Here is a 14,665-nt window from a genome sequence, read left to right on the forward strand (position 1 = left end):
ATGATACTCAGCCTGCATTTGGATAACAATTTATTATCTTGAACAATTAATGTCTTATTCATTGACTTTCTGACATTTCCATCAACAAATTGGAACGATGAGCTAGTTGGTATAAACGTACTATCAACATACATTAAAAGTAAAACCATTTAAGTCACAATTAGAATTATAATGCTAAAAAATTGTTTTTAAAGCTATATAATCAGAAAACGTAACTCAATATTTAATCAATAAAAGCAATTTTGTTTTTCAAAAATAAGAACTAATTATTATTATAGTATTTATAATTATAATATTTAAAACTGAAACCTAAAGTGCAGCTTTTTGTAAGAGTGGAAAAGTGCTGTACCTGTCACCACACCCGGTTTGTTTACATGAAACATGTGCACCGTCTGCACTGCAGGGAAAAAAAGACAACATTGTTGCTTCGCCTTGCCTACCACTATCCAATCATATTTCGCAGCAACCCTATTCCAGCCAATGACAGGGCGGCAGTAGGAGGTCGAACAGCCAATCACAGTGAGCGAGGACCACTGATGCAACGGACCTGCAACAACCTCCTACTGAACACGAAGAGTAAAATAGTACGTCTACAACAATATATCGTGGTTTATGGTAAACTGAATTCTATGTAGACGACAGAGATACGCTGTTTAAGTTGCTGGTTATGAACAGTACTGCCCCGCTGAGTTTAGAAACTGACGTTGCTAGCTTGCCTCTGTTACATCTGATCAAAACCCTGCAGTAACTGAATTATTAAAACGACTTTCTGTCTTACTAAACGTTCTGTGTTTTCACGGCAAGAGCATGGCATGGAATTGGCATAATTAAACTATGAATGCGTCTAAAATGACTTAATTGAGACGTTGGAATCAAAACTTTTGAAACAAGTCATCAATAACAGCTGGGAGAAAGAGTGGGCCGTCCTTCGGTGGTCCTCCGCGGAGGGAGGGAGTGGGCGGAGTGATCTACACAGAACAACAACAACACGTTCTACCCCGGTGACGCAGTCGGTTGCTAGGTGTGAATGAACTGATGCTTTGTCTCGGTCAGGCGGCTCCTCAGTTTACAGGTCGACCACAACAAAGCAGCATCTTTTCCTCTCTGTTTTTGTGCGTCGTTCCGGGTTATTCGGAGCTAAACATGGCTCTTTAAGTTCTTGTTGACGTCGCTGGACCAGAAACGAAGTTGTGCTTTGCTTTAGCAACGCACCCCCAAGTGCTCTACAGTTTTCCCGCAAGAATGGAGTAAGTCAAACTTTTCTACTTTTTCGTTGTTATGTCATTGACTTGTTTATTACCCACTTTGTTTGAAAATTTCTGTTTAATTTTAAACGTATTGTTTGCCCAGTTGTCGCTGTTTTTTGTGGTTACTTCAATAAGAGTTTATATATGTTTTTGCTAAACCGTACTTTTGTGTAAATACATGCATTCAACCTTTTAGATGCATCATAAATTCAGACATATATTGTCACTTTTCAGTTGTATGTCCCAATAGTTTTAAATTATTTTACTTACTTACTGACTACCCAGTTATTGTGTAAGATTATGAAAATTAAACAACTCCCTGGTAACAGCCTATAAATTGTCATTGTTGTAATCTGAACCGTTTAAGTGATCAAGCAGAGGATTAATTTAAAAGGAACCTGGATTGGAGGCAGTTGATCTTCATTAATCCCATTTAACCACCAGGGTGCTTCTCACTTGAGACACATGGTTACTGTGGAGTTTCTACATCAACATTGGAGCCCATGACAGCACTACTGAAAGGTCCCACGTGTTTTCAGATGTGAAGTGCACTTTTTGCACTTTTGCTTTGAGGGCCAGTTAAATATCCAAAGGAGACAGTCGTGTCTTCTTGCTACAATAGTTTTTATTTGAGATAGTCCATTTTGGTTCTTTAATTTAGGGCATTTGCATGTAACTTCTTCTGATTTGTAGCTATTTTCTTTCCTGTTGCATCTCATCAAAACATGTCTTTGTGTGGACATTCCTTGCAGAAGGAAGCTCTGTCTATTACGGGTTATTTTATGATTTGATTGAATAATCCGGATGTTTTCAAAGTTGCACGCCGTTCTGATCCCTGCCTCCTCCTGTCCCTGCAGGTTTCATTATGCTCGCCCTGCCCTGCTCTCTGTGGCCCATCTGTCAGACCCCGCTCGCTCTCAGCGTGTGCTCGGACTTGGACTAAATCAAGGCGTCAACAGGCAAAATGATGGCAACATCAGCTCATGTTTGGCGGACTCTTCGTGTCTGCCCGGCAGACCCCCTCGCTCTCTCTCACCCACAGGCTAACCACAGCCAATCACAGGGGTGCAGGGGGGAGGTGTCAGAGGAGAGCCCGCATTTAATTGGTGAGTCGCAGCGAGTGCGTTTTTTTTATATTTTTCCCCATTTCAGGTGGGCTCGGCACTGCAGCACATTCGTCCTTCTTGAACAGTAAGTAAAAAACTAGCTACGATTGTTTTGTCGATATTGTCGGGCGACTTCAGGAAAAATGTTCTGCATTTACGATTGTCGATCATATTGTGCCTGCACTGCTAGCTTGATATTTTAAACTTTTGTTTTTCCTCCTAGCACTAACATTTTGTGCATCTAACAGATTGTTCCAAACATTTTTCCTCCTCCTGTGTAGGTGATGGTCTCACTGACTGGATGACGGAAGAAGTGGATTTCTCCTCGTACCTCCCAAATCCTCCTTCCCCTCCCTCCTCCACCAATGCCTCCCTTCCCCCTTCACCCCTTCAGAATGATATCCAGGTGCCCTCTGACTTGGAGGTCATGACCTCTTTGCTGCAAGAGGAACTCGCCCAGCTTGAGGACTACTTCCTGTCTGAGCCACTGCCAGAGAAAGGGCAGAGGCTGGGAAAATGCGACAGGGGTCCACTGCCGGCAGGTCCTCAGCCATTCAGTCAACTGCCATACGCCTCGTATGCTGCGTCCACCCAATCGGAGTCCAACCCACTTCTTGTTACCCTGGCAACCGGGGAGCTGGACCTGCTGAGCATCTGTGGTGGGCCCATAGGGCGATCCAAAATTCCTAGACATGCCCCGTACAGCTGCAGCCGCCCCAGTGGGTGTGGGAGGAAAAGAGTTCTGGAGAGCGTGAGGTTCGGCGAAGGCTACGAAAGCAACGTGGTGGGTTCCAAAGGAAGTAACTCAGGTAACTCTGCTGTGGCCCTGACGAGTAATTACGGCTCCGTTGAGGACGAGCAGCTGGTAGGGAAAAGCTACTGCCTGGGTAATGCAATCGAGCTCAGACGATGTGCTGGCTTATCCAAAGACGAGAAAAATTGCTGCTTTACCCAAGATGCGATGAGTGGCGCCAAGGTTGCTGGTGGCGGGTTTGGCTTTGGCGGAACACTGGAGCCTCCTCAGAAGAAAGAGGATGTGATGATGTACAGCATGAGGGAGGTCAGCGGAAGCGCCGCGAACAGCGAGGTGCTGAGCAGCATCAAGGCCAGCGTGGAGGTGACCAAGGCCACCGTGTCTTGGAAAAACGACGGCGGTGAAAGCTGTTACATTCCAGCGGCGCCTCAGTCCGAGGCCTTCAGCAGCTTCTTGGGGAACATCAACGAGCAGGTGAAAACAGAGAGTCTGCAGATGCTACAGCCCGATTTACACTGCAATTACCTTGACGATCAGGCCCCAGAATGCTTTCTGATGGCAAGGGAGAGTCTGAATCTGGACAGCTCAGGGCACAGGCAGGCATGCAGGCTAAGAGAAGACCACTGCGCTGTGAAATACGAAGTAGACATCATTCCCCACGAAGGCGGCGAGCGAAAGCAAAAGAAAAGGGATCAGAACAAAACCGCCGCCCATAGGTAAAATCTTTGCTCCTATTGAATTTCTTTAAAAGCAGCTACAGTGTTCATATTACTTGCGATAAAAAAAAAGAAGCAAAAACAAAACTCAACATCTTTTGCTTGACTTAGGTATCGCCAGCGAAAAAGGGCGGAGCTAGATTCTTTGGAGGAACAGCTGCACTGCCTGGAGGGGAGGAACCGCGAGCTGCGAGACAAGGCAGAGTCCGTGGAACGTGAAATCCAGTACGTTAAAGACCTGCTGATCGAAGTTTACAAGGCACGCAGCCAAAGGCTCAAGCAGGACGCAACAGCGTAACGCCGCACGACTGCAAGTACACTCAGACCGGGCAAAGCCGAGAAAATGCGCAACTTTTATTTGTTTTCTCGTGAACTGAATGTTTCATGTTTTGTTTTGTTTTGTTTTTTTTCTTTTTCCGTTGGTGATGTTTTTATGATGGGGGGGGGGCCACTGCATGCTTTGCTGACGTGAATTGTTTTCTGAATTTTTAAATCAATTGGTTCTCATTTGTTTTTGGCACTGAAATCACCTGAGCCTTCACTGTGGCGCTGCAATGCTTTACCTGACAATCATCTTTAACAGATCTTCCTCTTTCTCTGAATCTACTGAATACCTTTTTTTTTTTCTTTTTTAGTGGAGGGGAGTTTAATGTCATTTAAACAGCAGGTTACGTATTTATTTTTAGCTTTACATTGAAATTGATGTCAGCCATAGAATCTAAAGAGTCTCATTTTATTCCTATTTAATAATTTATTTTGAGATAAAGTTGCTGTATGGAAGTAGATGGATTAGCACTTGTGTTTTGGTGAAACATTTCAGCTTTAACAAACTTTTCCTTATAATGAGGTTCCGACATTTCTTCTTTAACAAACCTTCCTTGTAATTGTAGACTAATCAGAACTGTTAAATTTTTAAATTAAAGAAAGTTCTGTGAAACAATCTGATATTTTCTTCTTATTTAAATATGACTTCAGATATTTTTAAAAAACTTGTGTTGCTCTCATGAACATATTTGGGACTATCTAACTCCTCTGCTGTTTCATAACTTAATATAACAGATCAAGTTGCTGCAAAACTTTGCAGCAACTGCTGCAAGAAATGTTCAGTTAATTCTGTGCAAACAAGTGTAGTCCTAAATGCTTTAAAGTAAGCTGAGATGTTGTGCTGTGGCTGTAAAGTTCACTTTGCAATAAATAAATCTGTTTTGCAGCTCAGGATAAATTATCTGTCCTCCAGATCGCCAAACATCAGTGGATAATTATTGCAGGAGATAACAGACTTGAAGCTTTTCACTTTTGTTCCCCTCTCTTCCATAGGATTTCATATTTCCCTCTTGGACTGAAAAAAACTTTTATATTTGGGTGCACATATTGTAATTAGTCGTGTCTTAGCAGCCTTTCTCTGCATGCTCTTCCATTAATGTATTTTTTCCTTCTCTGAAACAGAATATTTAGAGATTCAGAAATGAGGATTGTCTCCTTAAACTGCTTAAGGCAATAAGTTTTATAGGCCTCCAGCTGAGCTGCACTAATTTGTAACTTTTTATATGTTCAGGGAGTAGTGTGTTGATTTTTTTTTTTTTCTAAAAAAATGTTGAAAAAAGAAACAAATTCATCAGATTGTTTATTTTTAGGCCGTGTGAAATATTTTACAAGTCATTTATTTAACTACTAGAAACTCTTTTGCACATTACTTTACAAAGCTTTTCCTGTTTTTCTTTGCACATTTATTTTTTTTAGACAATCATTTATTTGCACTTTGTGTTTCTGTTTGTTTTTTGGCATGGGATTCATGATGTTTTACCCCCTGCGGTGTACTATCAACAAAACATGTTTAAACCAAAAATACGGGCCGACAACTCATTGTATCTCTTTGTAATTTTAAAGCGATTTATCCACTATGTACGTTACTTTCTGTGTGGTGTAAACTTTCCATAAAAAAATACATAAATAAAAGCGTCATTAACTTGAACCCCTGTGTGTGTTTTTTTTTTTTTTTTCAACCTTTCGGAGTTGAAACGGCTTTCAACCTGCAGGATCTGAATTAAAAACGACTGACCTGAATGTGTTTTCTTCTTTTCTTTTAGTTGGATGATTTCGGTTTCTGTAGATTAAAGCACGGTTCCGCAGGACGCCGGACAAGAACAAGAAAACCAAAAGCATTTTAGTCTTCACCCAACGTTATTGACCTGATCGTCTTTAGTGTCTTGTTAAATTGAAGCCAATGCAAAGAGATGAAACGAGCATTTTCTGTATTAATCATTTAAACTTGGCGATGAGTTGTTGAATTTTTCTCCGTGTGTTCATCCTTTCGGCACTTTTCTTTATGCAAAGGGATTTAAGACTAGCGCTTTAAATATATTTAGAATAAACAAACAAAAAAAGTGAATAAAAAATTATTTACGATCCAATCCGTTCACATAAAAAAGTCACTAAAACTCCGCGTAGTCAGCCCGATCCGACAGGTTTATTTCAAAACTGAAAACAACTCCGCTGTGACAGAAAACATCACATCTCCGCGACTTAAAATATGTTTCTTTCTGCGGTTTAAAATATTTATTAAAGATACTTTTTTTTTTTGCAATAAACGACCCTTACTTCATTTAGACGTAAAGAACGGAGACATTAAAATGCTATTATGCACTCAAATCCTCTTAATCTTGCAGCTCACATCCTATGTAAAATAAATGACATGATTTAAATATAATGTGTTCTGTCGTATTAATTTCTAAACATAATTGCCTCTAAGAAAAAAAAAAAAAGTATGTTTGAAATGTTTAAATGAACGTCATCGCTAAAACCGATTCCCATTTTTATCCAGCGCTGACTTTCTGAAGGACTTACTTACAAAATAAATGCTTCACCTTGAATGCCTCATTTGATATTTTGACGCGAGAAAACTTCACCAAAAAATAGTTGTTAAACATAAACAGCAAATTAAGAGCAATCTGAATTCTTTTTACTTTTGGACAATTGATCTCGGTGGCATTTGTCGCTGTTGCTGAAGTTAACGTAGTGTTTGTGTTTTGGCGCCTGTAAAAGTTTTAAGGAATGATAAAACCGAAAAACACACTTTAATAGTCGAGGGGTGACTAAGTTCAAGGTGGAACAAATATGTAAAAGGTCTAAACCTGCTTTTTACAATACAGAGCTTTCATGATGTAAAAACAAAAAAATTGCACAATGATAAATCCTTTAAATATTTTTATTTTAATGAGATATTTTTCACCTACAGCTAAACTGGAAACAAACAAATGAGTGACAAGGTTCAAATAAAGAAGAATACAAAAGCTGCAGTAACCTGGTTGTTGCCTGTTCACATCCTAAGCTACTTTGTTGAGCCACTCGGTTTCAGTATGCAGTCTTCTTTGGTACACACTTTATTTAACCTTAAATAAAGGTCCAGGAATCCTACGGAGTTCTGGGACGTTTTTCTTGATATTTGCATCCTTTAGCTAAAGAGTTTGTTTGTAGAGATGTTGCAAATGACCAAGGATCAACAGTAAAGATCCATGTAGAAACATGTAGACCAGAACAGGAAGTTCAGATTGCTGGATTTTGACCAGACAAAAACCACCTAAAACCTTGAGGTGGTTTAATGTGCCACATTATGTAGAATCCCAACTTCAACTTTAGGCTAACTTGGGAACAAACACAAAAACTGCACATCAGTTACAGCTCATACAATATCCACTGTGAAATGTGGTGGTGGCAGCATCATGATCTGGTAATGTTTTGATCAGATGGAAAAAGACTTTCTCCAGGTGGATAAAATCATAAACATTCGTAAAGAACTAAAATCTTTAGGTATTTGCTAGAAAGCTGAACATGAATTTGACTACCACAGAATAAGATTGAACGATAAAATCGAAGAAAAAGGTGAAGGAGCAAGCAGGTCGCTGCAGCTTCTAAATGTTGGAAAAATGCTTTTTTTCTTTTTAACCGGGGTTTGTGGAGTTTTTATTCCCACTGCACATTTAAAGCAATGAGAAGTGTGATTTTGCCATTGCTCCAGTCGTCCAAACGTTGTGCAGCACACTTCTAAGGGATATGGTGTAGTGTGGACGTCCCTCTTCCCGTTAACTTCCCCGCTGCACCGCGTCCTGCTGGCTGCACAGGTTTAGAGCTGCGCTTGCAGCTTCTCTCACGCCGTTGTTTGTGTCACTGCACGCGACTCTGAGAAGAGAGCTGTACACCTCTTCACCCAACACCGACACGACGCCGTCAACATTCACCAGGTTTCCCAGAGCCGCACAGCAGTGACGCCGCGTGACGACGTCGCGGTCCGAGAGCAGACAGGTCAGAGAGGTCGCTGACCTCTGAGCTTCGTCTGTCCATCGTCTCTGCTCATCCGCGTCAAACATCTGCTCCGTCACCGCGTCACCGGCTGCTTCGACGGGTGAATGCGCTTGTTTGCTGCGATTGTTCTCTTTGCCCCACCCTGAAGAGTCACTGCAGCTTACTCCCGTTTTGAACTTTGCTGCAACATATCCCAGCCAGTTCCCCACCGCCCTGCAAGCCATCCGCCGCACCTGTGCGCAGGCGTCATTAAGTGCGTCTATCATCTGTCTGAAGATGTCAGCCTGCAGGTTGTGTGCTGGATTAGCCCTGAATGGCTCCAAATTCCCCACAAACCTACATGTGGCAGCTCTGATCTGGTCGTACGGATGAGTCAGTGCCTGCTGCAGCGCTGCGGCCTCGACAGATATCCGAGGCTGAGAGGAGCAGCGGGCCACCTGGGACAAGAGATTCAGGAGCTCCACAGCACAGTCCCACAGCTCGTCCTGCCGCAGCAAGTCAGAGAGCAGAGAGCTGGCAGTTCTGGTCACAGCAGTCGGATTTTTGGAGGGAAAGAGCTGGTGGCTCTGAGTTGACGAAAAAAAGTCAGAAGCACCTCCTCCGACGTGGGACACAGAGCGCTCAGGATCACACAACAGCAAACGGCTCAGCAGGGAGAGAGGCAGCTCCAGCTGAGAAGGAGGGAATGTCTGAATTACCTGCAAAGCCCCAAAAAAATAATAATAAAAGAAAAAATCAGTGAGCTTGTCACACATCCAACCTTTGACAGCTTTGCCTTGCAAAGTACAAAGATGTTAAATTGCAAAATATTGCTCCTCAGAGATGAGCACGGCGCAAGAGCCATTGAGTGTTGCGTCAGACTTTTGTTTGCCGTTGAGGTCTTTATAGGAGCATGAGAAGGCCACTGACCTGCAGGAGGCTGGAAGCGACATGACAGCTGTCATACAGCTGCAGGACGGCGGCCATGGTGTGTGGTGACAGGTCCAGAGCAAACGGAAAGCAGAGCAGGTGGCAGCTCAACGTGGACAGAGTGTCGCAGCTCGGCTGCATGTCGACGCTCCCACAGGGAGGCTTGGCTGATAACTGAGGACTGCAGGGTATAAATGATGCTGCTGTTAGCTCACAGTGCTGGAGCTCTGTGGATTTATGACTTCTAATCCAAAATTGTTAAATTAGGAAAACACACTGCAGAAAATTTTACTGGGATTCTAAGTGACAGGCAAACATGACATAGTGCATTACTGTGACGTGGAAGGAAGAGAAATTAGTTTGTTATGTAAAAGCAACATTTTTTGAGCTGTATATCATGTTATAATGTTATTCCCTCATCAAAAAACACACCTGGAGTGTTGCTTTGATTCTTTCTTACATGTTGGGAAATCCCTCAATCTCCCATGTCAACCATTCAGGTGTGCCTAAATACTTGCTCATACAATACACCGCCTATTTACCTAGAGTCTGTGCCACACAGCTCCTCCAGACTAGTGGCAGCAGCAATTATCAAACACGTGGTAGAACTGCATGTCTGCTGAGCTTGACACAGGAACTACTTCTGACGCTCCTAAGAATGGCAGTAAAACAGCATAATGTCGTGAAGACATGCTGAAGGTCAGCGTCAGAAAGAGCAGGAGCTTCTTAGTGCGGCGCTCTGGAAGATTCCCAAAACCACATATGCACAAAAAAAACTGATCGTAGCGCACATGAGGTTAGTGTGACCCCACCGGATTGTGTACAGAGAAAAAAAAAAAAAAAAACACTTGTGGAGTTCAAATGATCCCATTACTTAAGACTGCAGGAGAGTTAAAGAGAGACTCCCAATTTCAAATTTCTTTTTAACTATTTTTAACATATGCACCATTTTCATAACAACTGAAGGCAACATAGTTGATTTTATAGCACAATCTGCCTAGAAACTGGAGGCACTTTTCATCCAAACGGAGCAAGAGATATTTCGCAAAGAAGAATGGACAGAAATGACGGTTCTAAAAGGTTTTGGCTCAGAGAAAAAAACTCTACATCTTAATTTGAAAAAAACATTTATAAAAATTATGCATCATTTTCCTTCCACATCACATTAATGCACTCCGTGGTATATTGGTCTATTATAAAAAGAAAACCTTGGAAAGTTGTAAGTACTTTACAAGGCGTTGTAAAACACTAACCAGTCGTTGCTCAGCAACCAGCAGAGCGTTTGTACACACTGAGATTTTTTGTCAGAAAAAAGAGGAATGCATGAGTACAGGTCCTTTGTGAAGATAATCAGCGCAATAGACAGAAAGGAGTAAACTCCTGGAAAAAAAAGGAGAAAGAAAAAGTAATTTTTAACATTTACAATCCTAAATGGAAAAAAAAAAATTAAGGTTTTGAGATTTGGGTTTCACCATTTGCTGAAAAGAAGTCCAGGTTCGGCGTTGGGCTTGTGAGCGAAGAACCAACTTTTTTCCACAAATCCAAGAAGACAAGCGAATTTAACTTGGATGAGACTGATGCACTGTCATCCTGAGGAAAAGAATAAATAAAACCCACAATGAGTAGAGATTTATTCCTGAAAATGTAGTACGTTTTCTCCAGCGCCTCACCTCAGACAATGCGTGTAGGAGTAAAGACAGGAGGCCATCATACAGTCCCCAACCAGGAGGCGGCAACACCAGAGGCTTAGAGAGCACAGAAACAAACACGCTATAAACAAGTGCAGGGAAGAGTAGACTGTAATGAATGACGCATTGCTCGGTACCGAGGGAGGCATTTTCAGCAGGGAAGTCAAATTCTCCACGTCAACAAAAACATCAACACCATGTAGAGTGAAGAGAGATAAAACAGAAGCAGCGAGCGGCTAAAAAAACAAAAACAAAACAACAAAACAGAGAAGAAGCATCAAAATCTAATCTGATTTAAAAGGGGCAGCTTGATCTCATAAAATATTGTCAGGAACACAAAAACACAAGTCATGGTCAAAACAATACAGATGAAGAAGACGTCTTACTTCTAAAAAACAAACCAAAAATCCAAACATGTTCTAAAAATGTGCTTATTGGACTGATTTCAGTGAATACTTACAGCCAGAGCAGTAAGATTTGACTGATTGATAATCGTCTCGAGTGGCTTAGTGAACTCCTCCAGTCTGCAGGGTGAAACCAGAGGAAGGTATGCAATAAATAGTCAGCCTGTAGTTGTGCTGTATTCAACAAAAAAAGAAAGGAAGAAAACCTGGGCTCCTCTTCCACCCAACCACAATGCCTTTCCCAGTAGAACAGAATGAATTTCATAATTTCTCCAAGAGTAAGCACATTCCTCTGCTCCTGAAGAGAAAATACAAAGACGTCAGGAGGTTTCTAGTAAACAAGAGTTATTTTAGGTGTGCTTTGTGTTACAGAAAAGTGACCTTGATAAAATCAGAGTTTGAAACAGAATCTCTGATCAGCTCAAAGAAGGATTGTGGCAGTTTAAGTTCATGGCTGATGTGGCGAGACTTCTCGAGGTCAGGGGTCAGGATCAAGTTACGCAGGATCTTTAGCACATGCTCAATATGCTGCACATTTATAACACCAACACCTATCAGCTGAACAGAACAACAGTAACCTTTAAGTTATTTTAGGACAGAATCATGAATTAATTGTGGAAACAAAATGAAATCACTTACCTGAACCTGAAATGCTGTAATGCTAGATTTAATTTGACATATGATGTCATTGTAGTCCATGAGCTTCTTCTGCTGCCTGCTTTGGTCTGTTTCCTGGACAAGATCCTCCCGGTGCCTTTCAGTAGCAACATCCTGAAGGAAGAAGAAATGATTTTCTCAGGACAGTTGTCTCAATACTTTCTAAATCGCAGCAAAAGTATTTACATCCCTTGAACAGACATTGGATCGGATCAGTGGTTCACTTTCTACGATAACCTACTACATTAAATCCAAAACAAAATATAAATATATTGAAGTTTGTAGCTCACGTGTGACAAAATGTGAAAAGCTTAAAAAGTACTAACACTTTTGCAAAAGCTGAAAGTTGCTGACCTCCCTAGGAAGTGCGGCTGGTCTGTCATTCCCTCTGAGCAAGAGTCGCGGCCCGACCTCAACAGAGGGAAACTCCTGTTCATAGTCTCTGCTGATCTGACCCCTGATGAGAAAATGAGCAGAGTAACAGTATAATTCAGTTGTACAAGTTTCATTACTTTCGATGCTTCCTGAAACAAACCGTTGTTTGGATGTGGCGCGTGTTTTACTCTTCGGGTTCATGCTTTGACCGGCTGTCGTGGCCAACTGGCCAGAAGCTGCAGGAACGTCAGTGGAGGGGGCTTTAGGCGACGCCATTACTGTAGCAGAATTCGTCCTTTCACATCCTTCCTTCTTTTTCTGTTAAGCGACACCAAACAGCTTAAATGAGCATCTGAAAATGACCTCAAAAACTCTAAAATTTAGCGCTAGCTAACTTCAGCACCGTCACTGCTAACCTCTCTCTTTTTTAACTCCATCTGCTCCCTGGCTTTTCTCATTAATATGCTCTCTCCTGACGTCGGCACAGACTTTTCTGCCACTTGCTTCATCTTCATGGCCACCACGTCTGGGCTAGGCGTGACCGTCAGGGGGCTGAAGAGGTTTGTGTCTGACAGCACTGCCATGGCCACATAAACAAGGTTTATACACAGTTTTACAGTTTAGAAATGTAAGCAATCTGAAACAACAGAGTCCTACTGACAACTATTTGAAGCTTGGGAAAATCTATTAAACTCATGGTCCAAAATGTAAAGCTTGTTACCAACAAAAAGAAGTCGCAGTCAGTTTTTATATTTGTTTTGGCAATATCTGTAGCACATATTTAACGGAGATAAAAAATACCCTCCCAAAACAAGCATGCCCTGTGTTTTCTCATAAGCCCTCATGAGAAAACACAGGGCAAAATATCAGTGGCGCTTCAAATATCTCTACAGTTGCCTCCTTCAAACTTCATGAATGAGATTGTGTAACATTTCAGACATATATGTGAGTACCGCACGGATTTGAAAACAATTTAACTTAATTTATGTACCTCTTGTGATGACATCAACACAAAAAAGGCAAAGCAGAAATGTTATTCTTTCTTTACTGTGTTTTTCAAGAATGTTGAAAAAAAAAAAAAAACCTGAGTTGGAAATTCTTACTTCATTAGACAGGGGTGTTTTAATGACTTGAATACATTTTTTCTTGTAGAAGAGAAATAATCAGATATCATCTATAATGACAAAAGAAGAGGTTTAAGGATTACCTAAAACACCATCAGCAACAAAGGAATGGTGCAGGAGGTCTGGCCATGACAAACGTTTCTGTGGATCTTTAGTCAACAAACCTTTCAGGAAACTCTGTGAAAGACAGAGAAACGTATGTTTTTTTTTATGCCTGATCAGATTGTATTGGCTGGGATGTGTAAGGACGATTCTGAAACTTAACATGCTGATTAAAATCTTTTTCCTCTGCTTGTCACACAGAACAGTTAGTTCAATCTACTTGACTTCACTGGAAACTTTAGCATGCTAAAGGGCTGTACTGTACCATGCAGCTGTCGCTCATCGTGTCCGGCCATTTGATCGGATCTTTCACAATGAGCTGCACCAAGTGGAAGATGGAGTTGGTGTAGAATGGTGGCACCCCCGTGTGGAGCTCATACAAAATGCAGCCCAGAGCCCACAGATCGGCGGTGTGGTCGTACGGCTTCTCCTCTACGATCTCAGGCGACATGTACAGCGGCGTTCCCTTGATGGAAGTCAGGACCAGGGTGGAGACGCTCATCGCTCTGGCAAACCTGTGGCAAGATTTTTGAGTAAATAAGAAGTTTGGAAATAGCTGCATTTAAACACTAAAAGACAAAACCTCACCCAAAGTCACAGAGCTTCACCACACCGCTTTTTCCTAGCAGGATATTTTGTGGTTTCATGTCACGGTGAAGGATGCGATGGGAGTGTAAATAATACAGAGCAGAGACCAGCTGGCAGGCAATCTCTCGCACCTTGGAAAATGTTGAGGAGTCAAATATGCATTATGTACAATCAAGTGGAGAAAGTCACAGGCAAAACTACAGTTCATGATCTGCATTATTATGGTTTTAATAATAGTTTTTATCAGATTATGACAGCATATTCTGTAGAAAGAATGAGCGTCCAGAATACAAAACTAGAAACAGGGAAACCAAAAAAAGAAGTCACACAGGACAGATGTGCATCATCCTTCAGGTAATCATGTGCTTTATCTGTTTTATATCTCGTTATTTCATACATCAGAGTTAGGTAACAAAACAACCAAAAATAATAGTACAAGTAAATATCCTATATAAACAGGGCAAACAAACACTTTACTTTAAAATATTCTATGATAGTCTATAAAAAGTCTAAAGTGAATCGGTATCGTTGGTTCTGCTGTTATTAGACAGTTAAACATTTTCTGGTCTGGGATAAGCCCCCAATGTTTGTGGGGCCTACCCCTGCCTCTGGATCTCACACACGCCATGACTTTGAGCAGTGAATACCTGGCTTTCTGGCAAGTTTCCATCATCCTCCAAAATCTGGAACAACTGG

The 14,665-nt window shown here is 41.6% G+C and overlaps 2 protein-coding genes across 4 annotated transcripts in view; one reads left to right on the plus strand and one right to left on the minus strand.

The window, feature by feature from the left end:
• Positions 1-519: 519 nt before the first annotated feature.
• On the plus strand, positions 520-5,795 carry atf5a (activating transcription factor 5a). Its single transcript, XM_044140932.1, has 4 exons — positions 520-1,247; positions 2,105-2,353; positions 2,635-3,823; positions 3,935-5,795. The coding sequence occupies exons 2-4, from the start codon at positions 2,212-2,214 to the stop codon at positions 4,119-4,121; spliced, it is 1,518 nt and encodes a 505-aa protein (XP_043996867.1). The 5' UTR covers positions 520-1,247; positions 2,105-2,211; the 3' UTR covers positions 4,122-5,795.
• A 1,219-nt stretch (positions 5,796-7,014) lies between these two features.
• The window catches only part of stk36 (serine/threonine kinase 36 (fused homolog, Drosophila)), an 8,506-nt gene continuing 855 nt past the window's right edge, over positions 7,015-14,665 (minus strand). For all 3 annotated transcript variants that reach the window (XM_044141217.1, XM_044141219.1, XM_044141218.1), the window contains 17 exons: positions 14,617-14,665; positions 13,970-14,100; positions 13,647-13,896; positions 13,363-13,456; positions 12,572-12,732; positions 12,316-12,473; positions 12,135-12,237; positions 11,763-11,894; positions 11,505-11,681; positions 11,330-11,421; positions 11,180-11,243; positions 10,857-10,955; positions 10,702-10,776; positions 10,504-10,621; positions 10,285-10,411; positions 9,032-9,212; positions 7,015-8,820 (listed from right to left, as the gene is read on the minus strand). The exon at positions 14,617-14,665 is cut by the window's right edge and continues 29 nt beyond it. In XM_044141217.1, the coding sequence (XP_043997152.1) occupies positions 7,903-8,820; positions 9,032-9,212; positions 10,285-10,411; positions 10,504-10,621; positions 10,702-10,776; positions 10,857-10,955; positions 11,180-11,243; positions 11,330-11,421; positions 11,505-11,681; positions 11,763-11,894; positions 12,135-12,237; positions 12,316-12,473; positions 12,572-12,732; positions 13,363-13,456; positions 13,647-13,896; positions 13,970-14,100; positions 14,617-14,665 (2,929 nt within the window). In that variant the 3' untranslated portion in view covers positions 7,015-7,902. The remainder of the gene's footprint in view (positions 8,821-9,031; positions 9,213-10,284; positions 10,412-10,503; positions 10,622-10,701; positions 10,777-10,856; positions 10,956-11,179; positions 11,244-11,329; positions 11,422-11,504; positions 11,682-11,762; positions 11,895-12,134; positions 12,238-12,315; positions 12,474-12,571; positions 12,733-13,362; positions 13,457-13,646; positions 13,897-13,969; positions 14,101-14,616) is intronic.

Source organism: Gambusia affinis, linkage group LG15 (genome assembly GCF_019740435.1).
Source record: "Gambusia affinis linkage group LG15, SWU_Gaff_1.0, whole genome shotgun sequence".
NCBI classification, from domain to species: domain Eukaryota; kingdom Metazoa; phylum Chordata; class Actinopteri; order Cyprinodontiformes; family Poeciliidae; genus Gambusia; species Gambusia affinis.